The 27,973-nt window shown below is 47.0% G+C and overlaps 1 protein-coding gene across 8 annotated transcripts in view; it reads left to right on the plus strand.

Moving 5' to 3' along the window:
• CAPZB (capping actin protein of muscle Z-line subunit beta) overlaps positions 1–27,973 on the plus strand; it is a 146,983-nt gene that overhangs the window by 56,336 nt on the left and 62,674 nt on the right. For all 8 annotated transcript variants that reach the window (XR_010126987.1, XM_054503615.2, XM_054503607.1 and 5 more), the window contains one exon: positions 8,861–8,950. Coding sequence is in view for 7 of the 8 variants with exons in the window: in XM_054503615.2 (XP_054359590.1) it covers positions 8,861–8,950 (90 nt within the window). In the remaining variant the exon portion in view is untranslated. The remainder of the gene's footprint in view (positions 1–8,860; positions 8,951–27,973) is intronic.

Here is a 27,973-nt window from a genome sequence, read left to right on the forward strand (position 1 = left end):
GTGCGGATTTTGCCTCTGTCTGTGCAGTCTGGCAAAACTTGCGCTGGACCTCATTATGCATCGTCAAATAAAGGAGCAGGACTCAGATGAAATTGAGATGTCAGTCCAGATCTAATTTCTGTGATCCCAACAGAATTTTTTAAAGGAGGGACTTGTTTATTAAAAAAAAAAAAAGAGACACATAAAGCAGTTATGTTTTCACGGTAATCCAAATGACCTTAACATAGCCACTGAATTGTTCATTTTAAAATGGCAATTTTTCTTTTTTTTTTTTTGGCAGGTGTGGGGAGGGTGTGGGGACAGTCTCCCTCTGTCACCCAGGCTGGAGTGCAGTATCATGATCTCAGCTCACTGCAACCTTCGCCTTCCAGTTTCAAGTGATTCTCCTGCCTCAGCCTCCCATGTAGCTGGGATTATAGGCATCTGCCACCATGCCCTGGCTAATTTTTGTATTTTTAGTAGAGATGGGGTTTCACCATGTTGGCCATGCTGGTCTTGAACTCCTGACCTCAAGTGATCCACCCGCCTCCACCTCCCAAAGTGCTGGGATTACAGGCGTGAGCCACTATGTCCAACCCTAAAATGGTTACATTTTATTCCTCAAATGAGATAGGAGTTTATTTCTCATATAACAACAGGTCACCCATTCTGGCTGGTGGGTCATCCACAGAGCCAGCCTCCTCCTTCATGTTGCCCTGCCATCTCCCAGGGTTTTGTGTTCGTCTGTTTGGTCAGAGTAGGACTAGAATGGTTACTTTTTTAAAAACAAAACAAACAAAAAAACCTCAATTTAAAAAGATGACATTGACTCAGCTATGATGGTAGACAGCAGACCCCAAAAGGTTGAAGAAGGCTTGGTCCGCCAAGTGGACTTCCGCCGTGTCTGTGATTCCCTTGACAGCGAGGGTATTGGATTTTCCCATGGGAACAGAAAGTCATCCAAGGAGTATTCGTGTGTTTGTGTTTGAGGCATCTCCCTCCTGCACAGCTATCGTCACATCCCAGAGGACACTCAGGCAGTGGAGGAAGCACTTTTCTTTTTATTAATCCAAAATGTGCAGTTTTCCAGAGTGACCTAAAGATGAGTGGTTGGCTGGGCTGGCCCAGGATTCCTTCTCCAAATTGCCCCCAGCACAAACTGTTCCCGGGCCACATGGCAGAAAACAGATTCGACGTTTAAACAAAGTTGTTTATTGGGTCACAGATTATACAAGACAAACCATGGTTAAGTGAGACTCCATAAATTTGTGGTAAGTCATTCTGGGCGCCAGCAGAGTTTACCTTTGTGCTGTCTATGAAGTTATTTGCTAAGCCTCTCGGGAATGTAAACGAGTGAAGGTCTTGATGAACTTAAGAACAAACTCTGAAGGCCTTGAAGCTTTGGTTGGTTGTTTATGTACAGACAGATGCTGTTAAGCACAAATCTGCCTTAACCAGCCACTACAGCAGGCCAAGCAGGACCTCTGCTTGCAAGCATTAGCAATTTGAGTTACTGCCTGTGCCTGTCTTTGAAATTAAAAACAGTGGGTTTTAAAAGCACACACAAAACATACACACTCTGGTGAGGCTGTGGCACCATCCTCTAGCAGTTGGCCCCAGCTAGGAAACATAGTCATCTCAGGCTCCTTGGGCTTCCTCCCATTTCCAGTAACTGACCTCGTCCTATCTGTTGTGACCTTAAAGTCTTTGGCTCTCCTCCTCTCCGGCCATCCAGCCAGAGACCTGGTTGCTGTAGAGGCTCCTCTGCTAGCTCTTCTGTCCCCAGTTTCGTCTCTGGTCAGGCTGTCTCCCCAAGGTCACCAGACAAATCCTTCTGTGTCAGTTACTATTGCTGTCTAACAAAACCACCCCGAAACCTAGTGACTTAAAGAAACAATTCATTTCATTGTCTCTGATGGTTTCTGTGGGTCAGGAGTTCAGGAGGGCCTTGGCTGGGTGGTTCTGGCTTGGGGTCTCATGCTGTTGCAGTCAGATAGCTAAAGCTGGAACAGTGGGAGCCTGGAGCACCTGGGGTCTCAGTGGGCCTCCCTCTGTCCATGGAGTCTCAGGGACTCTTCTGCACAGGGTGGCCTCGGGGCAGTCGAGTGGGCTCCAGGCCTGTGTGTTCAGCAGGCAGGGAGAAGCTGCGTTGTCTCTTGTGGGCTCACAAGTCATAGGGCATCATTTATGCTGGGCTCTGGTGATAAAAAGTTACAAAAGCTCCTCCGGTTCCAAGGTGGAGGGGACACAGCTCCCCCCGCCTCCGCTCCCCCCGCTGCAAGTGGGAAGAGTGTCACAGTCACGCTGCAAGAGGAGCATGTGGGGTGGGACCGCTTGTTACGGTGATTTTTGGAAAATATAATCTGCTTCGCCTTCTAAGTCACAACAGCAGTCGTCATTCCCCTGTGGAAAAATCTCTAGGGGCTCCAAAACCTTCACAGAAAAGTGGATTTTAAAGAATGTGGCACAGACGCCTTACCTATAAACTGGACAGGAGCAAGGAGCAAAAAACTGCGGGGAGAAGTGAGGTTCTGAGCCTAGCTCCTGGGGCCAGCTTAGCTGCCCCCTGAGTAGTTTGGGTGTGATCTGGCCCTTGTGACAAGGACCCAATCTCCTCCGCAGGCCATGCCCCATGGTTCCCCACCTCCTCCACACACCTGGCTCACCTCTCCTTAGCCTGCTGCACCTGCTGCCTGGAAAGGCACACCTCATCCAGGGCTAACCTGCTCCTGTGGCCCCATTCTGAGACATCTTCTGGGGCTCCCTGCCCTACTTAGTGGGCACCTCTACTCTGACATTGACATTGTTGTGGATGGTGTGTTTACTCTACCAAACTTGGAGTGTGGGGACTGGTTACATCTCACTTGATTATGGTTTCCAAATCAGACTTTGCCCTGGAGTTTGCCTAGTAGGCCAAGTTTTCCTATATGCAGATGATTTCACAATACCGTCAGATGTCTGAACACTGCAGCAGATATTTAGATGGTAGGGTTTTATTTGACTGATTTCTTATTCTGAAAAATTGTTTTAGTCCGTATTAATGGTGGTTTTATTTATTGCAGGGTGATTTAAGCAGTTTTATGCTTTTTCTTTAAATCATGTGAAAACAGGAAGTGAAATATTTCTTATCTCAGTTTATATACCAAAATAAGAAAGTAACACAAAAAACCCCCTAAACCTACCCCTTGGAGCCTTGCCAGCTTAAAATGGGATAACTGTCCCCTCCTTATTATTTGACATCCTAACAAGGACTCTTCCTTGATTTTTTTTTTCCATACTGATTTTGACTGCACCATAAGCTCCATGAAGAGCAGAGACTTTTATGTTCACCACTTAGCATCAAAAACAGTGCTTGTTACCTAGGAAACACTCACATAATGATCAGATGATTAACTGAATGGGCAGAGAATTCCGGAGGATAAGGAGGAATGGTCCTTCTTTTACTATTTACCTTTCCACCTGGAGCACACCATTGGGAGGTGGAACTGGTAAAGCTCATTGTATGAAGGAGGTGCCTGGACCAGTCAGAGTTTTGAAGGAGCTGGCCTGTGGAGAGCTCTTAGCCACGGGGTAACAGTTGACTTCCCCTGACTCGCCTTCTGTTGATTTTGTAGCCATGTGAGGGAGGGAAGTCTGAGGAAAATAATTGGCACAAAGAAGTACAAATCAGTGTGTTGTGAACTGTGCCTTGTCTCGTCTCTTTGTACCTTCTCTGTCTCATCATTGTACACACCACACGACCTTGTGGTTATTTGCTGTTTTATGGACAATTGGTTCCTTGAGGCTTGGGACTGGGTCTCATTTGTTGGGCCGGATTCAGGGCCTGGCCCAGGGTTGGCACTCAGTGCACAGTTGTTGAACTGTAGCCCAGTTGCTGGCCTGCAAGTGGCCAAATCCAGGATGATGGTCTTGTTTTGAAGGGTGTGGCGGTTGGGCATGTCTGCTCTCGCAGTAGGAGGGCACTCCATCTAGAAGGAGTCTTAGAGTTCATCTGGGCCAAATCCCAGGCCGCGAGGTTAAGTGAGCAGTCCAAAGCACACAGACATCTACATCTAGTGACAGGGCATACCTTGGACCCTGGACTCCTGAGTCCTAAGCCCTCTCTTTACTTGCTCTTCCTTGTATTTTTTGACCTGCTCCATTTCTGTCCTGGGCCGGTTCACCCCTCCTTAGGCAACCTGGTGGCTCCCTGCTCCCAGGAAGTCACCGTATTGATGCCAAACTTAGTGCGGACACCTGATGGGCATAGCACACTACAACCCAGAACTCCTGGGCTTGAACGATTCTCCTGCCTCAGCCTCCCGAGTAGCTGGAACTACAGGCACGCACCACTGCTCCCTGCATACTGGTAGTTTTTTCTGTTACCTTTAAAAAAAGTTTAGATATCTGATAATCATAACTTAAGCATCGCGATGATGATGAATACCTGTGAACCTGCCATTCCATGTGAGACCTAGACAGTATAGCTTTCATCTTCCCCTCGTGGCTTCCCTGGAACTGCTCTTCTACTCTTCTTAAATGTTGTATTTATCATTCCTTTGTCTTGGCTTAAAGAAAAAAAAAAGCCTTGTTATATTAGTCTAAAACACATGTCTAAATAATAAGAGTGTTCATGGCCAGGTGCAGTGGCTCACGCCTGTAATCCCAGCACTTTGGGAGGCTGAGGCAGGTGGATCGCTTGAGCTCAGGACTTTGAGACCAGCCTGGGCATGGTGGCTCATGCCTGTAATCCCAGCACTTTGGGAGGCCGAGGTGGGTGGATCGCTTGAGGTCAAGAGTTTGAGACCATCCTGGGCAGCATGGCGAAACCCCATCTCTACCAAACTACAAAAAATTAGCCAGGCATGGTGGCCCCCAGCTACTTGGAGGGCTGAGGTGGGAGGATGGCTTGAGCCTGGGAGGTCGAGGCTACAATGAGCTGACATTGCGCCACTATACTCCAGCCTGGGTAACAAAGTGAGACCCTGTCTCAAGAAAAACAAAAATTAACCAGGCATGGTGGCGTGTGCCTGTAATCCCAGCTACCTAGGAGGCTGAGATAGGAGGATAGCTTGAGCCCAGGAGATAGAGGTTGCAGTGAGCTGAGCTTGTGCCACTACACTCCAGCCTGGGCAACAGAGTGCGAGCGTATCTTTAAAAAAAAAAAAAAGAATGTTCACTATTGCTCGTTATTGAGCTTTATATAAAAGTGACAGCATCCTAGGAAGGCCCTTGGGATTGGCCCCCTCCCTCCGTCCCCATCGTTCCATTTCCTGGGTCACTTACGTTGTTGCTTGTAGCTGAAGGTCATCCACATCTGCTTCATTCTCCAGTACCATTTCCTGTTTGGACCCCTTAGGGTTTGGGATGACTCCCAAGTAAATGGCTCTAGTTAACTCTAATTTTAACGTCTTAAAAGCTGTCGTTAAGCTTTCCTATGTTGCTTCACCTATGGGAAGCATTTAGTCATTTCCTTATTGAATGATAGTTAAACATCCTTAGCTCTAGAAATTCGTAGTGAAACATTTCCAATTAAGATTAATTGGGATTAACGCAAAATATGAGTCAGATCTTTTCGTAGTAGTATTCTAGTGCTGTCAACTAGATACAGGCCTACAGAGGACTGTCCAGCCCCCTTGCGGGGTGGGGATGTGATCAGCATATTGGAACTGGACTTGTGAACAGGCACCGAAGAAGGGTTAAAACAGTGTCTTTCACCTTGAGCTTCTCTGGTCAACTTAGGTCTTTTCCTAGACCTAAGTTCCTGCTCAGTTTTCTAGTTAATCCCTTCTGTGTTCTGTCTGGATCACAGTTTCAAATTAGACAGGCTTACTTATATCTTAATTTGCTTTTCATTTATAAGGAGGATTGCTAATATCTAGTTGAGATACTTTCTGAAGACCAGAAATTTTTAGGGGTTATGTGTGGGTTTGTTGTTGTTGTTGTTGTTGTTTTTGAGACGGAGTCTCGCTCTGTCGCCCAGGCTGGAGTGATCTGGGCTCACTGCAAGCTCCGCCTCCCAGGTTCACGCCATTCTCCTGCCTCAGCCTCCCTAGTAGCTGGAACTACAGGCGCCCATCACCACGCCTGGCTAATTTTTTTGTGTTTTTAGTAGAGACGGGGTTTCACCACGTTAGCCAGGATGGTCTCGATCTCCTGACCTCGTGATCCGCCCGCCCTGGCCTCCGAAAGTGTATGTGTGGTCTTTAAATTAGAATTGTGTATAAAATGTTTCCTTGCATGTGCAGTCTTCCTGAGAGGGACTTTATCATCGATCAGATTCTGGGAATCTGCAGCCCCCAAAGCAATTATTTTTAGCCCAGGGCTTCTCAGCCTTAACTCTGTTAACGTTTGGGCCAGGTGATTCTTTGTTGTGGGGAGGCTGTGTATCGCGTTTTGGGATGTTTAGAAGCATCCCTGGCCCCTACCCGTTATATGTCAGTAGTTTCTTCTCTCCCAGTTGTGACAAAAATGTCTCCATACATTGCCAGATGTCTCCTGGCAGGGTTGTTGGAGGTATGTGTGTATGTGTGTGCACGTGTGCAAAATCATCCCTAGTTGAGAAATACTAGTTTATACCTTTTAACGAGTTTGACTTGAATCATTTAGGTTTTTCTGTTCTTGCTTGGCCAAGAGAATACACAGCTTTGTATTGAGTTTGAACATTGGCTCTAGTTTAAGGGGAGCAAGAGAGAGAGAGATCCAGGGCTGGGTTGAGGGGCAGGGAGGTTGGGCAGGGGAATCATTTAAAATTTTTAAAAATATTTAAAAGCTATATGTTTATTTGTATGCACTCAATATCCCCAATCATTAAACACATACTACTGTGTATTAAACATTTCACATGCATTACTAAATTATTGTAACTCTCTAAGGAAGATACTGTGTTCCCATTTTATGGATAAATAAATAGAGACTTCTAGAGATTAAGAAACCCGCCCAAGGCCATAAGTTAATGAATGGCAGTATTGGGAATTGAATATGTCTCTCTAGAGTCAAATCAGCTTATCTGTGTGTTCTGCCCGAGATGTGGTGTTAAAATTTCCTCTCATGCCAGTGGGCCAAACCCGTCACTGTGGCCTTGGCTGACACATGTTGGCATAGAAATGCGTGGCACAAGTAGGGAATTCATGGTTGCTGGCATTAAGCAAAACAAGTGGTAGAATTTCTGGTGTGGTGTTTTTCTTTTCTCTTTTCAGGGGAGCCAGTTCATTGTGTGTTCCAGGATGAACTGTCACTGATAGCCATCTTGAGCAAGGGACAGGCTTTTTCTTTTCTTTCATTCTTTTTTAAAACAGCCGGCTATATATGCCATGTCGATATCTTTTTGGAAAAAAAAAAATGAAATTGACTGTCCTTAGTAATGTGTTATGTCTTTGGTGACTATGAAGTGGGTCCTTGCCCCACGGCCTACTTGTGGTTAACAGACCTGGAGTATAACTGGTAATATTCAAAGTTGTATTTCATTAAGGCCAAATGTGGCATTTTGAGGATTACTTTGTGTATTTTATGAGACTATAGCTTGTTGATTTAGGCCTTCCAAAAATCCTGAAATTGGTCTGAGCAGAGCAGATTCCAGATACAAATCAGATAGTGGCTCTCTGCTTGGGTAGTGTTGGGGACTCCATCTGCCTTACTTGGAGTCACCTGTACTTCTTAGAGTTGCATACACAGGTCTTCACCATTGTACCTGGCCCACCTTTCTCACTTTATTTCTTGTCTCATCTCCTGAGGTCTAGCCTTCTGTGTTAGAACCCACTGTGCATTGAATTTACTTTGCATTTTACCAGCCTTGCCTGCACTCAGTTCCCTTCCTCTCCCCCTCCCTTTATTTATTTTTTTATATTTATGGTGACTGGTACACGGTGGCTCTTAGTAAATATTTGCAGCATATATACTGTGAGGAGAGTGTGGTGAAGCACAGGATGCATAGCTTTAAAAAGGTGCTTGGGCTGGGCACTTTGGGAGGCCAAGGCAGCTCGATTGCTTGAGCCCAGGAGTTCAAGACCAGCCTGGGCAATGTGGCAAAACCCCATGTTTCCCCCTCCCCCCCAAAAAAAATACAAAATTAGCCAGGTGTGGTGGCATGCACCTGTGGTCCCAACTACTCTGGAGGCTGAGGTGGGAGGATCACTTGAGCCTGGGAAGTGGGGGTTGTAGGGAGCCAAGATCATGCCACTACACTCCAGCCTGGGTGACACAGCAAGACCCTATCTTTAAAAAATTAAAAACATTTTTTAAAAGAGTGCTTGATAAACAAGAGTAATGGTTGTCTTTCCAGTCCTCTGCCGCTACAGTGACATAGTTTACTGCATTTGCAGTCCAGTTTGCTGGGTGGAGTGAGCTCTTGACTGTAGTGTGGTTCAGGTCTTAGTGTCCTAAGTTTCCATTGAATGAATGAAGCATTTTTAACCCCGTGTGCATCTTGCCACTTGTTCTTTGCCTGGCTTTTCCCGCTCGCTTGGAGCTCATCAAGGGACCTGGCCTGGGGATGTTATCTGATGTTTATACCCAGGTTACAACAAAGGGCAAAAGTAATCCGCTACTAGAGTGTGCTCACCATGGAACCAACTGGGAGGCACGACATCTGCAGCCGCCAAGGCCTGTTGAGCAGGAGCAGGGGTGCCGGTGAGGGAACTTTCTGACATCTCCAGCCTGCTTCCACTTCTTTCAGGGTCTTTTGGATGCCCCCACTTGAGACAGAGACTGCTGTCAAAGGGGAGCAGACAGCCTGCACAGTCGCCCCCCTCTCCAGGCTACCGGCACACAGAGACCTGGCAGAGGGCCCACCGCATGGCTCTTTGGGTTTTAGAATGCCTTGGGCAAGCATGCTTTTTAAAAGGAGTTTTTGATATTCCTTCTGGCAAAAATGACTGACGCACTTTTATTTCTCCCTCCACAGAGTGATCAGCAGCTGGACTGTGCCTTGGACCTAATGAGGCGCCTGCCTCCCCAGCAAATCGAGAAAAACCTCAGCGACCTGATCGACCTGGTATGTGCCTCCTTCATATGGTTCCATTTGAGACTGCGGCTAAGAGTTAGTTGTTTTTGTGTAGCTTTTTCCATGCAGAATTCACAACACAAGAAACCTTTTCTCTCCCTGGCAGACCATGCCACTGGACTATGAGATTCCTCCAGGCAGAGAGAAGATGAGTTTCATATGGTGGTCTGTCATTCAGAACCATCTGTGTTGATGAAGCCCAAGTTAGGAGTTCTAAAGTTAATGACAGTCTGCTCCCTCCGCAGCTGCCTTGTCTTCAGTTTCTAGAAGCTTGCATTTAGACATGGTGAGGAAGAGGCCATACCCATCCTGTAGGCATTCAGCAGTGCACGTAGGCCAGACACTATCAGTCTCTGCTATGGTGTGAGTTTCTCCAGCCAACATAGTACAAGGGTCTACCTGTAAGATGCTTCCGTGGCTTCATTTCTAGTTTGAAAAGGTATAACAAGCAAAAGTTGGCTTGTTAAAGGGCCCGTCACATCTAGTTTTTAAATATTCTATTCATTTTCATAGATTTTTATGCTCAGAATGATTGGTCTCAAGATGTTGCCTCAAATTCACTAGCACCATATTATTTGAGAGTGGTCAGAATATTCAAAAACATCTATAAAGCCATAGGAAATATTGGAAAGAAATAAAATCAGGTCCTAAGAGGCCAGTCGAATCACCCTGATCACTTGGCAGTGAGTTCTGGTGCTGGATTTGGACCAGTGAGTCCCTGAGTCTGGTCCTCTGTTTTTTCCACTGTCCTGTGTCTTCTTGGATGTAATTATCCATTGCCAAGCATGGCTCATCAGTGAGGTATCTTTTTAGAGTGGGTTGGGAACTTGTTCATATGCTGTAGTGATTTATTTAATTCCATTGTATGCATTCAGAACATTTTTACTAGGAAAAATATATGACTGCTAGGAGAGGCACGGATGTCATTCACAGAGAAAACTTTATACAGCAGCACGAAAGGTCTGTAGTGCGACTATTTGTATGTTTATAGGGATGCACACTCCCAGCTGAGAGGCAAGCGTGTGACACAGAGCAGAGCCTGTGGAAGGAGTTGGGAACCTGCTGTATCTCATTCGTAGTAATTCAGGAAGTAGGAAGAAAGAGGTTTCTTGAGGTCACTGGCTGCTCAGAGAGACAACTGCATGTGCTTGTGATATAAGTGGAGAGAAGGCAGGTATCAAAAAGAGAGGGTCCCGCCAGACAGTCGACGTTTCAGGGGGGTAGTAACATAGTTGTGATGCAAACGAACCCACTGTGTGCTCAGGATCAGGGGTCCCCGGCCGGGAGTCAGCGAGTGAGGAAGATCATTGAAGCGGGCCTGGTGGGATCTGGAGGCACAGGATCCTGCGGGAGAGCAGCTGCCCTCGTTACTCCTGGTGCTTGTTGCCCTGTTGGAAGTAGAGCCTCTGTTGCTCGTTTTCACATTTTTCTAGAGGAGCCATATATTTGGGGTTTTATGTAAAATTTCCTGGTTTGTGTGTGTGTGGTGGTTTTTGTTTTGTTTTGTTTTGAGACAGAGTCTCATTCTGTCACCCGGGCTGTAGTGCAGTGGGGCGACCCTGGTTCACTGCAATCTCCGCTTCCCCGGTTCAAGCAATCCTCCTGCCTCAGCCTCCCCAGTAGCTGGGATTACAGGCGTCCACCACCGTGCCCAACTAATTTTGTATTTTCATTAGAGACGGGATTTCACCATGTTGGTCAAGCTTGTCTCAAACTCTTGACCTCAAGTGATCTGCCTGTCTTGGCCTCCCAAAGTGCTGGGATTACAGGCATGAGCCACCGCGCCCAGCAGAATATCCTGATTTTTAAACAGTGGCCTGCACATTCGATTGGCTGGGTCCAGTTTTGTGTAGAACCTGGGCCTGAGCGTGTGAAATGTGAGCTGGGGGCGGTTGGGCAGTGTGGGCTGGAGGGGTTAGGGGAGATGTCCTTTGTTGAGAAATACTGAAGTGTAAAGTTGGATAGGTAGGAGGTATCCTTGAAGGTGAGGAGACCTTGGACTTGATGTGGTGAGAATGGTCACCATCATCAGCCCACTGACTGCTGAACTTGTATGCAGCACCTCATGCGCAGCCATATTTAAACTCTCATCAGTCCTATGAGGTAGGACTACAGAATGCGGTCTGGGAAGTGCTTTAATGGCTTTGCATTTTTCTTGGTCAGAAATCTATGATTGATCCTACGTGGAAGAGGTGGGCAAAAGTTGAAGGTGTGATCTGCCTTTAATTTGGTCAGCTGCAGGGGCTTGTTTTTCTTCTAAACTCAGCATGAAAGCATGCTTGGCTGAGTTTAAATTTAGTTTGCCAATTTAGTTATTACTGTATTTTAGAAATGAGCCAAACATGGAAGTAGGAAATGATGAGCACATTTTTCTCATTAGACTCTTCCTGGTGTTTAATAGGCTATTTTGTTCTTATGGCAACTGAAGTGTTTTACTACAGCTGTGTATTTTCTCCGGGACTCCCTCATCACTCTCTCTTTCAGGGATGTGCATGTAGCTGCTTTTATGAAAACCTGGTCAACTGGTTCCCTTGCTGCCCGTGTGGGTTTTCCCTGGGCTCAACAGGGAAATTGCAGCATTGATGGTGAATGAAGGAGAATATCAAGAGCTGTCTTTCGCCATAGCCAGATAATGAGAGAGATCACCTCTGAAGCTTAGTTGCAGGATGGTACTTGGACACAGGTTGAAGTGCCAGACCGTATCTACCACTGATATACGGTGTAGTGTGTGACATTCTATAGATTACTGTCAGAGCATCCTTTTTTTTTTTGAAACAGGGTCTTGCTCTGTCACCCAGGCTGGAGTGTAGTGGTGCAATCAAAGCTTAATGCAGCCTCCTAAACTCCTGGGCTCAAATGATCTTCTGCCTCAGCCTTGCAAGTAGCTAGGACTACAGGCGCCCACCACCACATCGGGCCAATTTTTTTAAATGTTTTATTTTGCATAGAAACTGGTTCTCCCTATGTTGCCCAGGCTGATCTTGAACTGCTGACCTCAGGCAATCTTACTTTTCTGTTTTTAACTTTGTTTTCTGTAGAATGTATGCTAGAGCTGGTGGAGGTGGGCTGAGGTTGAGGTGGACAGCTGACATGTATTGAATAACTGCCGTGTGCCCAGGACTAAGCTGGGGACTTCTGTTTGTGTTGTTTATTATTTCTTCAAAGTCATACAACACCCCTGTAAGGTACATATGGCCACCTCACCTCCTTTAGATGATTTAGCCTCTATGGGGAAGAAGCCAGGATAGGGATGTGGCTTGGGAGCGCCGGGAGGTCTGGTTTCTCCTGCTTGCCAGGTTCCTTTGGGTTAGTCACACTGAAAGCAACAGATTAAATGTGGCGTGTCTATGTGCTGTGTCAGTTTTGCCTGTTGGGAGAGAAACTGTTAATTAAATTCATTAGTAATCTAAAATGTTAACACATAGGTATATTATGGAGAATAATGTTAAATTCACATAATTTAAAAGCAAGAACTACACACGGGGCAAAAAAACCCTTCTCGGAACCAGGCCATTTATGATTAGTGGTTCTCTTTCCTCCACTGCCTCAGGGGGCGGCCTGAGAGGCGCCAGCTCCCCTCACCAGCTGTGTGGAGGCCACCTGGGGCCCTGTCTACTTCAGAGGCTGAACAAGAGGCCGGAGTGGATTCCCATCGTCCAGAGTGGGTTGGGGAAACGGTGTTCTCATTAATTTTTTAATTGAAGTATGAGGAATGTCAAAATGGAAATGGAGCATGACTTTTCAACAAATTAGGATCTGGTAATGCATGCCTCATTAAAACTATATTGATATGCATTGGCCAGGTGCGGTGGCCCATGCCTGTAATCCCAGCACTTTGGGAGGCCAAGGCAGGTGGATAACTTGAGGCCAGGAGTTCGAGACCAGCCTGGCCAACATGGCGAAAACCCATGTCTACTGAAAAAAAACTATATTGACATGCTTCAAAAGCCACTTTCTGATTGATGGCCTGGCTTTGAACTCCTTGCTACGTCTGTTGCTTATCTAAGGGGCAGTGTGCTGGCTTTGTACTGGATCCTGTGACTGATCCTGGAAGTTTCTTCTTTGAATGTTTTATTTTCATCACTGCCATTGTTCTCTGGGAATGACAGTTTTTCTTTTTTCCTGTTTAACTGAACTTACAAAATGCTTTTATTCTGTAAGGATTGGTCTGTGCTGAGTATACTGTTGTGTCGTGGAAGTTTACATGCAGTTTTAGTTTCTTCCCAAAGCGGTAATTTCAGAAAATTCACACTATTATGCACCTGTCTAAAGGCAAAGGATCCGGGCCTTTGTCTCGTGTAATCTGGGATCAGTCAGATGTTTTGAAAGTAGCTAATGCACTGCTGCTCCGTGCAAACAGCAGTCATTCCTCCCTGCTCACCTGCCCAAGATAATGAAGGGGGGGGAGATTGTTGTTTTCAAGAAGTCTCCAGTTTTAAGACAGACGAGAATGTTAGGATTTGCCAGCATTCCCCATGAAGGGAATGGCCTCGCTTAGATGTCAGGGCCAGGGAACTGTGGGGGAATGGATCCAGTCCACCGTGGTCTGATTACAGAGTGATATTAAAGAGAAATGTGAGGGATGCTTGGCAGCCAGGCCAAGGCAGCCCAATTTATCATGCCAGGTCAGCTTTCTTTTTTCTTCCCAGCATCAGAGTTTCTGCTGCCTTGGGATTATGAGGCCTGCTCTGATTGGTGGGAAATGACCTTCCTTTGCAGATGGCCAAAACATCATTTTATTACATATTAATCCCATTGTGCTAGAGTGAATCCAGCTGAAATCCGTTGTTAAGCTGTTTCAAAAATACCCACACATGCATGAGGGCCAAGAATCATATGATGTGAAGATGTTCCCTTGGCTTCATAAACTTGGCCCTTCTATGGCCTTACTCTGCACACTGGCAGCAAGAGCAGAAATGTCTCAGCTGGGGTGTATTTTGAGCCCTGAGCTGAGGAAGGAGTTTGTTTCTGCATATTGGCACCCAGCAGGCCTTCCGTCCTTTGCCTTTTTAAGAGCAAACCAAAAATAGCCATGAATCTGTTTAACTAGGCAAGAAAGTCTCTGCTTGCAAACATTGGTCACTTCATGTTTTTAGTTCCTTCATTTCTTTCTTTCTTATAGTCGCCCTAAGGCTCAGCTCTTGGGTGTCCCCAGACTTTACTCTATCAAGGGGAAGACATCAGGGCTGGGAAAGTATCCAGGCCAGTGAGGTAAAGGTGGAAGAGACATCCTGATTTTTTACCGGGGAGTTGATAACTTCATAGGTTAACTCGTTTCAGCATATTCTTCTTTTTAAGTAGCCAGAACAGCCCTCTAGAAATAGAAAGAGCCAGCTGGGCATAGGTGTTCACACTGCCAGCCTCAGCAGTAGCCATACTTTGAAATTATCCCTGTCACCCCCGCATTGCCACCCACATCAGGGCAGCATGATGTCTGCAGGGAGTGTGATTTGGCAGATGAGAAGGCTGAGTGCTTGGGGGACGTGTCCACATTCGGGCCTCAGTGAACGAGTGAGTGGAGACCTGCTGCTTACGTTTCCAGAAACCTGCTCTCCGTGAAGCAGCCCATGGAGCCAGCTCACACACATTTGTAATTGATTGGTGACGTTAAGGCTGATACTATTAGTCAATAGTTCATTAATACGATTGATTAGCAGAATATCTGATGTCGGCTAAGCAGTGCTGCTCAGTTTTCAGTCTTTAATAGTTAAAGCAATGAAATCTGGAAATCACTTTTCCAGGGACAGCTGTGTGGGGTGAAGCAAAACTCAGTTTTGTCCCCCAGGTGATGAAGGTGCACTGGGCCTGGGACCCAAGACGACTACCCCTGCCTTTGGGGATCTTGAAGGCCAGATAGGATCTGCTTTGTCTGTGTTAATAGAGTAAGCAGGCTTGCATTTTCTTCCTCCCTAGCTTCCCCTTTAGCCTTGTCATTCAAACAATCTCAGACCAGCATTTTTCGTCCTTTATTTCAAAGACAGCATTTAAAATGTCTTCACTTAGACTGGGCCTGGTGGCTCACACTTATAATGCCAGCACTTTGGGAGGCCAGGGTGGGAGGATCTCTTGAGCTCAGGAGTTTGAGACCAGCCTGGGCAACATAGGGAGACTGCATCTCTACTAAAAATTAAAAAATGTTTTGGGCATGGTGGCATGCGCCTGTGGTCCCAGCTACCCAGGAAGCTGAGGTGGGAGGATCACTTGAGCCCAGGAGGTCAAAGCTGCAGTGAGCTATGATCACCCCACTACACTCCAGTTTGGGTGGAATGAGACCCTGTTTTGTTTTTAAGTTTTTGCCTTTCTAAAAGGGTCTCAGCTGAAGTAAGTGAAAAGGTAATGGATTCAGTCGACATTTATTGAGCACCTCCTGGAAATCAGGCACTGTGTTTAATTCTGGGAAGAAGTGCAGCCTTTATTCCTTGCCTTCTCCTCCACAGGTCAAAATGCAAGGATTCTTCAGCTTGATCCCCGAAAAGAATGACCCTAGTTGGATTCTCTCAGGCCATTGGTCATTGACCAGTGCATAAACTCTGAGGATGAGTAGCAAGAGCTGCAGAACTGAGTTATTCTTTCTGCAAGCATTTATTAAATGCACCATCCATGCACCAGACACTATTCTAGGTGCCAGGGTTTTCGTAGAGAACCAGATGAAAGGCCTCGCTCTATGGAGCTGACATTTTGTGGGGAATTAATTTCTGGAAGGAGGACCTAGCTGTGGTCAGCTTTGCATGCTGTACATCTATTGAACAGGATAACTGGCAGCTGTGCTTATTTGTTTTTACTTACACATAAAGGTGTTAGAGGCTCTTTAATGGTCGTGCCCAGCTATCAGTAAATGTTTGTCCACTTCTGTAAGCCATTGCTCGCCACCTTTTAACTGGTTTCTCAGTGACTTGTGCCTTGGTGCTTCTCATTCTTTCCCCAAAGTACTCATGTCAATAGAGGAAAAAAGAAGAGCAAATACACATTTTTGGGGTTTTAGGGGAAAATCCACAGGTGCCTGCCTCAAGGAGAGCATTGTATGTTCTGTCTTATTTAAAAATTGTTTTCTCTCTGGGAGTGTGGCATTCACCTGAAGTTACAGCTACTTGGGAGGCTGAGGTGGAAGGATCGCTTGAACCCAGAGTTTAAGACCAGCCCGGGCAACATAACTAGACCCCATCTCATAAGAAAAAATTTAAAAAATAAATTGTATTCCAATCCATAACATGCCCACATGCAAGACATTTTAACATTAAAAAAATGCTTTTTCCACCATAGTTCCCCATGGGTTTATGTTAAGGGTGGGGAAACTTGGCTTCCTCTCTCCCACCCATCCTAGGGTCTGCCTGGAAGTTTTGTCCTCTGAGCCGAATGTTGTCTCTGGAGCAGGAGCCGCGGAATGGATGGAATCATGGGTAATATGCACCAGCCCCTACATAGTCTCTGTTGTGACTGATGTTTCTGAGCGTATTCTGAGCTTTCCTATAGACAACAACGCTATAGTTCCCGTTTTACAAGGAGAAAAAACATTCCAGCCAAAAGCCTCCAGCAGTATTTTAATGAACTCCATTCCTTGGAAAACTGTGGTGAATCTTTTCACGTGAGCCTTTTGCTCTGTGAATAGGCGGCAGCTGTGGGGACTGAGGCAGGGAGAGCAGGAGGCATGCTCTGGACGGTGGGTGCCAAGCTGGCCGTTTCCTGCCCATCCTGGCCTCTCTGGAGGATGGCGGCCCTTCATGACCCCGGACTGTTATCAACCTGAGGACCTGCCACCTAGTAGTGCAGCCTCTGATTTGTGTCCAGGTGGCAGCCAGGCAGCCCTTCTCCACCAGGAAGAAATGGCATGATTTGCTTAGAAAGAGGAAGTGGGGCTTCCTGGGGTGCTCTTACCTGACCATCTCCCTCATAGATTTGCCCAGAAGTGACTTCAGATTCTGATGAGTTCTGTTACATGCAGCATAATGGTTCCTCATTTTATCCAATTAAGAATGCGATTAATTGCCTCCTGTAAAGGCAATCCAGACAATTACGGTGGAATGAATGAAAGAGAGGAGTGCAAGAGAAAGGAAATGAACCAGAGATTAGTAGGGCCATTGGCTTTATTTTGTGTGTGTGTTCCTTGGGGAGCAAAGACTGTTTCCAGGAGACTGCAACGATATATCCACCAGTCCTGAGCTGTCCTAGAACAGTAACGATTGATTTTCCATTAGGGGAAGGGGCTTGAATTTCTCCAAAGCCAACTATTTTGAAAATTGATGTTCTCCCATCATCTTTAAGATAGCCACGCAGTAAGCTTTGGTTATTTTTCAGAGAATACACATTTCAAAATAGAAATTATTTTTTGTTTGGTCTCAGATTAACAATTTGACTCTTCCCTCTTTCATTCCCTATAACATACTTTTCAATTACATGGAAAAATTTTTTTTCATCTTTTTAAATTAAACATAGAAAATAGAGACAGGGTCTCACCATGTTGCCCAGGTTGGTCTCAAACTTCTGAACTCAAACAGTCCTTCCACCTTGGCCTCCCAAAGTTCTGGGATTATAGGTGTGAGCCACTGTGCCTGGCCAAAATAAGTAACTTTTAATGGATCTCCATCAGATGTCAGCAAGTACTGATAGATGGGTCTCATTATTAATATGCTTCATCCAGGACCTTATCTGTCTTCATAGCCATTCTGTGAAGTGAGTGGGAGGAAACCGAGGAATGGAGGAGGGCAGTGAGTCTCTGACCTGATAGGTGATGCGTGCTGTGGGGTTGGGGGGAAGAGGTGTCAAGCCCACCTCTTGATTCCAGTCAGTGTTTTCCACTGAATTACAGCCTTACAAATGAAAATATTACAGTGTGCCATTTCTTAAATGTCCTGCCAAAGCTAAATCATCTTTTAAAAGTGAAAATGTAAAGGAAATTTATAATGAGGGCCGGGGAAGAATGGTCACTATGGAAGTACCTAAGGGAAAAGGACTTAAACTTCTCTTCCTGCCACTGCTGCTGTGGAGCTCTGGGCAGGCGATGCTCCTCCAGAGCTTGACCAGCAGAGGAGCCGCCGCTCCCTTCAACCGGCTGGGCTGTGGGGAACCCGGGCTCAGTTGGAACAGTGGGGCAGAGGCAAAGCTTCCTATTGCAGCCCCCCACCGCACCCCACCCATACACACTTTGCATTGTGTGTGTTTGGGGGGAAAGTGCTATTTTGAAAGCATCCTGCCCAGACACAAGTAGTATATCACTATACTTTCAGTTAAAACAAATGTAAAAATTTTGGAAAAAGCAGTGCACTGCAAGAACCAAATGGGATGCTTCAGTAAGGGAGCTTATTTCTAGGTGGCATGTCCTTTTGCTGTTACAAATGGGCTCTTGTCCCCCCATCTCCCCTGGCATCTTATCTGTTCTAACTGGTTTATGCTGGAGCACAGGCTGATTTTGGTACATTTAATTTAAAGGCAGTCACCTAAGAGGCAAGCAGGCAGTGCGTGAAGACAGCTGCAGAGCTCCGGGCTGAGTGGCGGAAGCAAATGAGTCAGAATTCTCAGAAACAGACTCAGTAATGGAAGAACTTAGAACAATCACAAGTGGTATGCCTATTTGGGAGAAAAATAATTGTTCAATAAATGTGTTGAAACAGCTAATACTTTTGAAGGAAAACACACTAAAACTCTATTGCAACAGCGTGTAGTCATATTGCATATTTCTCATGGACTGGAGAATTAACTATTAAACGAACATGAAAGACCCAGAGAGCAAACATCAGTATTTGATCTTGAGATGGAAGAGGCCTTTAGAAGGTGCATAAGCCAGTGCCGAAATGATAGCTTTGACTGCATGCAAATTTAACTTAGAAGTTTACACAAAATTATAAAGCAAGGAACACACTCTGAAAAGCATTTGTACCTTTTGGCAAAACACTTCTCCCTTTAAATCTGAGAACACCTGCTGAGGCTATTACAGTTGTCGTCCCCATTGGACAGATGAAGAAGCAGGGCCTCCAGCAGTTTATCCAGGGTCACCAGGTATGATGGTGGAGCTAAGCTTTGAACCCAGACAACCTGACTCCGGGGCTCTTAACCACCACATGGCATTGCCTCCATCAATAGGAAAAGTAGGAATACTTTGTTAGAACAAAGAGCTGGCTACATAGGCAATTCACAGAGGAAGAAATGCAAACGCCTAATATGTGAAACTTTGGTCCTCACTAGTAGTTAGAAGTGCAAAATAAACCGAGATGGGATGGCTGGAAAAGGCTCCTTCACGGATGACTGTTCCTTCTGCTTGGTGGGTGGATTCATTTCTTGTTGGACTGTGACCTGCACATTTCGTGACTTTCTAATGAAGTGGATCCCCACACCTTGGCATTGAGTCTCTTGAGGGATAAAGGGCAGCGATTGACTGAGAGAAATCCAGAAATCTGGAGTCTGGATAATCAGACTCCATTATCCATTAAGAGCATCATCACCCATGTTGGCATATTAAAGGCTCTGAGAAGTCCCACAGTTAAAAAAAGAACTGAACCTGTTATCCCAACTCACTTTCAAGGAATGCACTTTGGGAAACATTGTTTTCCTGGGAAGGATCATAACCTACACACTAAATGGCCTGGATTCTACACCCTTTTTTGACAATGGCCCTAAGTGTGATATTAGCCAAAACTTTTATTTTCATAAGTGTTTGGTAAAATGGGGTAGAAGGAAACATAGCTTTTTTGGAGTTATTTATCTATTTGTGCAAATAGAGAACTGCTTCAGGAAACTTCCTGCTGCTTCAATAGGAGGGACAAAGGTAGATGAAAGCACTATGTCCATTAAGAAGGTGCCTTGGCAAATCTTACTGGAAGTCAGGAGACCTGGGCTGTGGCTTTGAGTCTGCCACCAACTTGCTTTGGGAATTGCAGATCTCCCTGGGTCTCGGGCCCCCACTCTGCGAAGTGTAGGCCTGATGGCCTCTCAGTCTCTCAGAACCGGAGGTCTGTTGCCTAGAACTAAAAGAACATCACCATGGATACCCTTCTGTTGATGTCACCACTTTCAGGCTCCCCTTTTGCTGGCAGAAGAGACCTCAGTTTCTCTCAGGCCTATGAGCTGCCCCATCTGGTAAATAGGTAGAGAGAACAGAGCCGGCAGGGGCCTCCAGCAGATGCTCCAGCCCACAGTCTTTGTCCCTGGGTGGCTCACTAGAGCCAGAAGAGAAGGCTCACTAGGACTTCAATCCTGGCCTGGCACCTTCCAGCTTTGAGACCTTGGGCAAGGCACTTCATCTCCCACAGTTTCCGAAAGCCGAATTCATGAGACGGTTGTGAGGATTCGGGGTGCGTGTAAACTGCAGATGTGAGTGGAAGACAGGCACTTAATTGATGCCAGCTGGTGCCTTTACTGCCTTTGTTGGCTTCCTAGGGCCGGCTGGCTCACTCCTGGGTTCCGCCAGCCTAGAGGCTGTGCCCTGATGCCCCGGGCAGCCTTTTGGGCTGAGTTTTCACCAGTGAACCCAGTCCCAGCCTTGGCTCCCACAGTGGGGCGTTTTATAACCCAGTGCACGTTTGCAAGGACTCGGCTTATATTTAACTGAGGAAGGAGATTAAGAGGCCCTCCATTGAGGCCTTGTAGATAGTCATGAGAACTTGTCAAGGTGAGGATCCCCGAATGGGAAGCTGAAAACGCCACGGCCCCCCACCCAAAGGCGAGTCATGGAGGTCAGAAGGTGAGCATCCAGACTGTGGCTGACTGGTTTCCATTCTGCAGAGATAAGGATCATCTGACACCAGCTGCACAGTCCACCCTGGTGGGGGTCTCTCCCCCTCCTCTTCCTGATTGCTTGCTAGGCACTTTTCTTCCTGCTTCTGCTCCCTGAATGAGGAGCTGACCCCGGTTATCATTGGGAAAGTCTTCGGAAGCCCTGGGAGAGAAAGCTAGACAAGAGCGTGGCTGGATGGTCTGAGGCGGCAGGAAGGAGTCTTAGGTTGATCTCAGTGTCCAAGGACAAGCCAGCCTTGCAGCCTCCCAGGTCATCAGACCCCTCAGTCCTCAGCCTTCCAGAAGTGCCAGGTCACCTGTGAAACCCGGGTCCTCAGGATCCTTTCTGTCGGGTTCCCAGCTTCCTTGCCGTTTACCCTCTTCCTTATCAGCGCTGCTCACCTCTTGCTCCTCTTTCCTCTGAATCTCTTGTCCCCTTCTTGAACCCACATCTCTAGTCTTCCCCCAGATACCCTTTTCCCCAGCTTGAGAGCCCCCCAGTCTATGTGTGAGGGTCCTACACAACCTCCCAGTGATGGGCATCTGTTCCGTATCTCTGGGTCTCTCTTGGGACTGCTTTCTGGTGGGGAGGCTATTTTAGCAGCTCACCTGCTGCTACCTGTTGATGACTCTGATGCAGAAAATGCTTGTGAGGTGCCACTAGCCAAGAAGCAGACCAAGGCTGGAAGTGGAGTCCTCATTTGTTTTGCAGACTTCCTTGGAAACAGATTGGCCATTTAGTTCCCCCTACCACGCCTTTATATGCCAGGCCAGAGAAGCCTGTTTTGGTGTATTTGGGAATTCAAGTTCTACAAAATTCTTGGTTAGGTGCTTCTAGGCTGTTAGTCTGAGGTTGCCTGAAATACTTGGTTAGGAGCATTGAAGTTGATAGTGGAGTGCGTTGAAATCGAAAGGCACAATCCTGTTCAGCTCTTGTCTTTACCACGTCTTAGCTGTGTGACCACTGAGCCTCAGTTTCCTCATCTGTGAGATGGGCATAATGACACTAACTTCAAGAATGAGAGATGGGGAGTGTAAAGCTTCTAGCATAGTACCTGGCTTGTAGTAGCTGTCTACATGGAGTTCTGAGGTCCCGTCAAACTTGCGCAAAATACTCTGCTGTTCTCCCGGGTTTTAAGAGATAACTATCGTGTGCCAGGTACTGTTCCAGACCCTTTGCTTATTTAAACTGCACACCACAAGGTTGATCTTTTATGCCCATTTTACAGATGAGGAAACCAAGTGAGGTTTCATGAGTTGGTCCAAGCCTCACAGCTAATTAGTAAGGAGCAGAGTTGGGATCTACCCCTGTGTGCAAAGCCTGTCTTCTCCGTCATGCTGTTTGTGCCCAAAGCTGCCCCAGGAGTAGCTTTCTCCTTGTCACTGCAGGTCACCAGAGGATGGCTGACTCTGAATGCAGCTGTCTTCACAATTCTTAGCACCGGCAAGAAGTTACTCAGTCTCCGTAGTGGGTAGCTTCCCCCTTCCCACGTTGAAAGGGTGTCCTGTTCTGGCCTCCTGTGGTTAAAGGTGCACTGCTGATGGAGACGGAAGCATCCGTGGTAACAAGCACAAGACCCTGACATCCCAGCTGCCAGCTGCCAAGCAGCAGTGCCGTGGTGGTGGGGGGGTGTTGGGTTCCAGTGCACCCAGAGGCTTTGCATTGCTTACATAAAGGAGCTTCAGAGCTTTAGAAGGGATGCGTTGGGGAGGAATAGTCCCGCCCTCCTCCTTTTTTGGGTCATTGGCCCTCATTGGGCTGGACACTTCTTATTCACTAATCAGACGGTTTGCGGTTGCCCTTTGCCACATCTGTGGCTGCCTTCCTGGGCCTGTTGAGCTCACAATTAAGGTTCATTAGAGACCCTGTCAGTCATAGCACGCACAGAGCCTGCCTGAGAGAGGCCTTGCCAAGGGGCTGGCCAGCCCCATGCCCCCACCAAAATGAGTCCCTTTGCAAATGACTGCCGACCAAATTCTAGAGGCTTTGTGTGCAGGAGAGGGGGTGTGAGCAGCGCTTGTGAAGCTCCAGACTCTTGGGTCCTAGTGGGCCCATTGCCTTTTATGTAATTGAAACCTTCAGGCGAGCTCTCGAATTGATGTTCCAGATGGTGGCGGCGGGAGTGCTGTCAGATGGACGCTTTGGAGGGAGCATCTGACAGCCTCCGAAAAGAGATTTGGAGCCAAATGCAGAAGAGATTTAATGATCGTTAATCTCCCTCTCCCTCTTTCCGGAATATATTGGGACTCTTAATTACTATTGACTGGAAGCTAAAACAACACTCCTAGTTCAGAACAAAACTCTTTAGGAGATTTGCCCCAGGCTGAAAGGATTATCCTTCATACAAGGAGTTTTTTTTTTTTTTTTTTTTTTTTTGCCTCTTTCTAACCATGTGTTGAACATCAGTTGGGAGTAGAGGAGATATGTACATCAGGTGTTTTTAAAGAGGCTTAATACTTCTTCACCCACATTGTTTTCCTGTCTGATGACCTTCCTAGTCCCAAACACTGCCTGTAGGGGCAGCCAAATCTCCACGTTGTATCTAACACACTGAAAGCACTGCTGTGTGCTGTAACGGTACTCTTAGCACTGGAGGGCCCTCTGGCTTCTGAGCACCTGCGGGATGCCATGATGCTCACCTCTATCCCCAGACCCTAACACAGTGCCTGGCCACATGTCAATGCCAAATAAATATGAGATAATGAACCAAAAACCCCGCTATCCCCAAATTCTGAGGGGAGTCCACATTAGACATTCTAGGCTGTGTGATCTGAGACCGAGAGATGAGAAGGGACAGGGATGCCTCGTGGAGCTGGGCTGTGACTCAGGAGACCTCAGCCCCTGGGACTTAAGGGCTGGTGGTCCCGGCAGGTGGCAGTATATGGACAGTCTTTAAGGTCACGGAGTCATGGGTCAGCTGGGGCTGGGAGCATGCACCCTGAATATCTAGGTGACCCTGAGTAAGCTACCTAGACTCCAGGCTTCAGTTTCCTCATCTGTGTAATGGAGAGAATTCTGGATTTGCCTCACTCTAAAAGAGGACAATTGTGAATATTAAAGGAAGTCATGTGGGGAAAATGCTTGGTGCAAATCATCCAAAGAAGGTATTGGAATGCCTGACAGGAGCGGCTGGAATCCATTGCTTTCCTTTTAAGGAGCTGTCCTTTTAAGGAGGAGAGTGCGTGCCCCTTGTCAAAAGCAGCCTGCGTTTCCCTATTTGGCCAGATAGGTGGGTGAATGCTGCTTGATCAGGCTCTGAAAGGTCCTGCCTTCTTCCAGGTGGGAGAGGGACTGTGAGGTGAGCTCAGATCTTGCAATGACAAGCGAGCATTATTCCCATTACCTCTTTTTTTTTTTTTTTGAGATGGAGTTTTGCTCTGTCACCCAGGCTGGAGTGCAGTGGTGTGATCTCGTCTCACTGCAGCCTCCGCCTCCGAGTTCAAGTGATTCTCCAGCCTCAGCGTCTGGAATAGCTGGAACTACTGGCCTGTACCACCGTGCCTGGCTAAGTTTTGTATTTTTAGTAGAGATGGGGTTTTACCGTTTTGGCCAGGCTGGTTTCAAACTCCTGACCTCAAGTGATCTGCCTGCCTCGGCCTCCCAAAGTGCTGGGATTACAGGCATGAGCCACCGCGCCCAGCCATATATATATATATATATATATATATATATATTTTTTTTTTTTTTTTTTTTTTGAGATGGAGTCTCACTCTGTCTCCCAGGCTAGAGTGCAGTGGTACGATCTCGGCTCGCTGCAACCTCTGCCTCCCCAATTCAAGCGATTCTCCTGCTTCAACCTCCCGAGTAGCTGGGACTACAGGTGCGTACCACTACAGCCAGCTAATTTTTGTATATTTAGTAGAGACGAGATTTCACCATGTTGGCCAGGCTAGTCTCAAACTCCCGACCTCAAGTGATGCCACTGTGCCTGGCCTACTGCTGTTACCTCTTGTACTTCACCTCTTGAGTCTTGACGCTGCAGGCGTTAAGCAGGGCATGTGACAGGGAGGAACTGCGGCTGGAGTCCAGGAGGGAGGCAGGCAGGAGGGGCACTGGGTGCAGCTAGAGGCCAGTGGAGATGTAGTTCCACCTGCCCAAAGCGGTCACTTTTTTATAGAGTGCCATCCACCTTATCCAGCCTGTTGGGTGAAGGTATGTCCCAATCCTCATTTTAGAGCATTTCAATGAATGTTCATTGCTACTGCTCCTCCCTGCATTACTGGAGTATCATAATAGCCTGTAAACAGGCCTTCCTGCCTGTCATCCTCTGCCTGCTCTGCATACGGAGTAGTCTTGCCAAAATGCACTTCAGATAATGTCTCTTAATGACTCCACATTGTCGAGATCAAGCCTGGAGAACACATCTAGGTGGAAGAGCTCTTGATCTGGCCCTGTCCCTTCCTCCTGTCGCCTTGTCTTGCACACTCCCAGGCCTGTGCCCTGTCTTATTGCATCTTTGGACATGCCGTTTCCTTGACTGGGACACATGTCCACACCAACTCTGCTCCCACTAACCGCTCATCTTCACACCTCCGCATGGGCCTCACTTCCCTCACCCTGCCCCCCAGCATGCCCCTTGCTTCTCCTGTCTCCTGGAGTTGCTCCATCCTAGGAGCTTTGGCTCTCGGAGGGCAGGGATCTTTTCTTTCGTTCACTTTTGTATCCCCACTGTCAAGCCTGAAGCGGACATTCAGTGAGTGCACGCCTCCTTCAGCCCCCATGAATGCAAGGCCCTGCCTAAGCTGAAGCACCAGGGTCAGAGTGACAAGAGAATAGTTGTGTCTTTAAAGAGCTCATAGCCACGGTGGGAGACAGATAACCCAGGATGGATAGAATGCAAGGCTTCTTTTTTTTTTTTTGGTGATGGAGTTTTGCTCTTGTTGCCCAGGCTGGAGTGTGATGGCGCAATCTTGGCTCACTGCAACCTCTGCCTCCCTGGTTCAAGCAATTCTCCTGCCTCAGCCTCCCAAGTAGCTGGGATTACAGGCGCCTGCCACCACGCCTGGCTAATTTTTTGTATTTTTAGTAGAGATGGGGTTTCACCATGTTGGCCATGCTGGTCTTGAACTCCTGAGCTCAGGTGATCTACCCGCCTCAGCCTCCCAAGTAGCTGGGATTACAGGCGCCTGCCACCACGCCTGGCTAATTTTTTGTATTTTTAGTAGAGATGGGGTTTCACCATGTTGGCCATGCTGGTCTTGAACTCCTGACTTCAGATGATCTACCCACCTCGGCCTTCCAAAGTGCTGGGATTACAGAGGTGAGCGACCGCTCCCAGCCAGAATGCAAGGCTTCTGATGTGAGGAACATGGGCACTGCGGAGCACCACAGAGGACACCATGGCCCACCCTTGGCAGGCAAATCCCAGGGAAAGCTTAGAGTGGGCAGAGCCTGAGATACAGCTGGTGCGTGGTGGGAAGGTACTAGCTGGGCAGGGACTGAGCAGGAGCAGGTGGGTTTCTGCCCGATTAGATAGAGCATGTGAATTGGTGTCTAGTGAGCTTTGAGTTTTGATTCAGGCCACATGGGTCCCTTACCAGAAAGCAGGTGATGGGCACACACTCTGGTTTTGCTGAGGATCAGCTGTTAGTTCCCACTCAGACTTTCTAGATGGGTAAGGGACAGAGATCAGCAAGTTCCCTGCAATTTTAAGATCATAACTGAGAAATGTGCCCTTGTAAACCTGTTGATCCAAGAGCCTGCCTGCCTCTAGAAAAGCCCACATCAGTCCTTTCCTGGGAGGCAGTGGCCTTGTTGCCTCTGTTGAGACAAAGTTCTTTATTGACCTCACAGGGAGCTGGGACTTTCTGAATCAGACCATTCAGGTGTTCTCTCAGTTCCTGTTGACTCCTTTGCAGCCCTGGTGGGAACAGCTGTTGCTCTTGAGGGAACCTGAAGTAAACTCCTGGCTTGCCATTTTCCTGAACTCATAGATTTGGCAGAGGAGAAGGGTGGAGAGTCCAGGCCTTTGTTCCTGATCCTGTCACCCTTATAAGTTAAGATTTGGCAACTCTTCTCATAACTGCTGGGGGCATAGGGTATCCTCAAAAGTAGAGTTAAATTACTGGTTTAAAGAGTCTGTGCTCCAAACTCCAGTGAACTTCATGACACAGAAAGCAAAGAATTGAAAGGGTATCAGCTGTTTGGGGAAAACCACTGCTCCCACCACCTGGAAGCCAAATAAGCAGATGTCCCCTCTGGGTGGAGTAGGGGGCCAACATCACTTTCTTATGTTATTATAGGTCGTCAGCCTATGTGCAGGCCATTTCAGTCTCATTGGAAATACCTGTAAAAATGCCTGGACTTGTAAAAATGCAAACAAAAAATACAGCACATAGCTCTAAAGGGGTTGTTTAGTCCTCCCCTGAATTCTGTTTCTGCCTTAAAACACAGAAGAGCTTTGGCTGTGTGCCATCTGCAGGAAGCACCCTAGGAAGGAGAGGATCTACCCTGGCTTCTCCCAGGCTAGGTGGTCCTTCCTTTTTCACCTTTTTAAGAGGCTCACCTGAGGCTTCTGAAAAGGTGGCAAAAGACAGGACTGCATGCTTCATTCCCAGCAAGAGTGTCAGGCGAAATTCGAACTCCTTGATCACCCATTGGTTTCCACATTCTTTCCATTCCGGAGACCAAGGAGAGATTTGCCGATGCTGATGCTCCCTGGGCTTTGCAAAGCTTTCCCTAATTAAAGGCCTCCCGGCTGTGTGCATAGCTCTTCTGCTGCAAATCTCTGCCCTTTTGTGTTTGTGTTTAAAATTCCATCTTTCCAAAATGTTTGCCCACTCAGCAAGTCTCCTCGAAAGCCCTCACTTTTGTTTGGGGGAAATTTTTTTTTTTTTTCCTTTTTGGTTTTTATTCTGCCTATGTGTAGGAAATTTAAGTCTCTTACGAATTGCTTGTGAAAATGCTCTCTGGTCTTTTTTTAAACCATGATGAGTGTCTCTCACCATGGCATTGGAAGCTGGCAAGGGATGCCCCTGGTGTCCGTGCTGTTAGCTGCCACTTGAGCTTTTAGACGGAGTTACTGGAGTATCATTTTGGTTCCATTCTAAGGAAAATGAACAAAAGAGCTTTTCCCTCCTGTTTAATGTGCAGCAGTGCTACAAGGTGAGAGAAGTACGTTAGCGACGAATCTGAACCAGGTCAGGATCGGGACAAGGTGGTAGGAGGCTGAGCTCTCCAGTGGTGAAAAAGATGGTTCTTGTCACCTAGAGCCAGGAGGCATAATTCAAGTGAAGTGCATACAGGCCCCTTCCTTGGCCTTGTCCTCATAGGATTTTTTTCCTACAAGATCTATCCAGGTCCTTCATTTG

The sequence above is a fragment of the Pongo pygmaeus genome, chromosome 1, assembly GCF_028885625.2.
Source record: "Pongo pygmaeus isolate AG05252 chromosome 1, NHGRI_mPonPyg2-v2.0_pri, whole genome shotgun sequence".
Classification (NCBI taxonomy): Eukaryota; Metazoa; Chordata; class Mammalia; order Primates; family Hominidae; genus Pongo; species Pongo pygmaeus.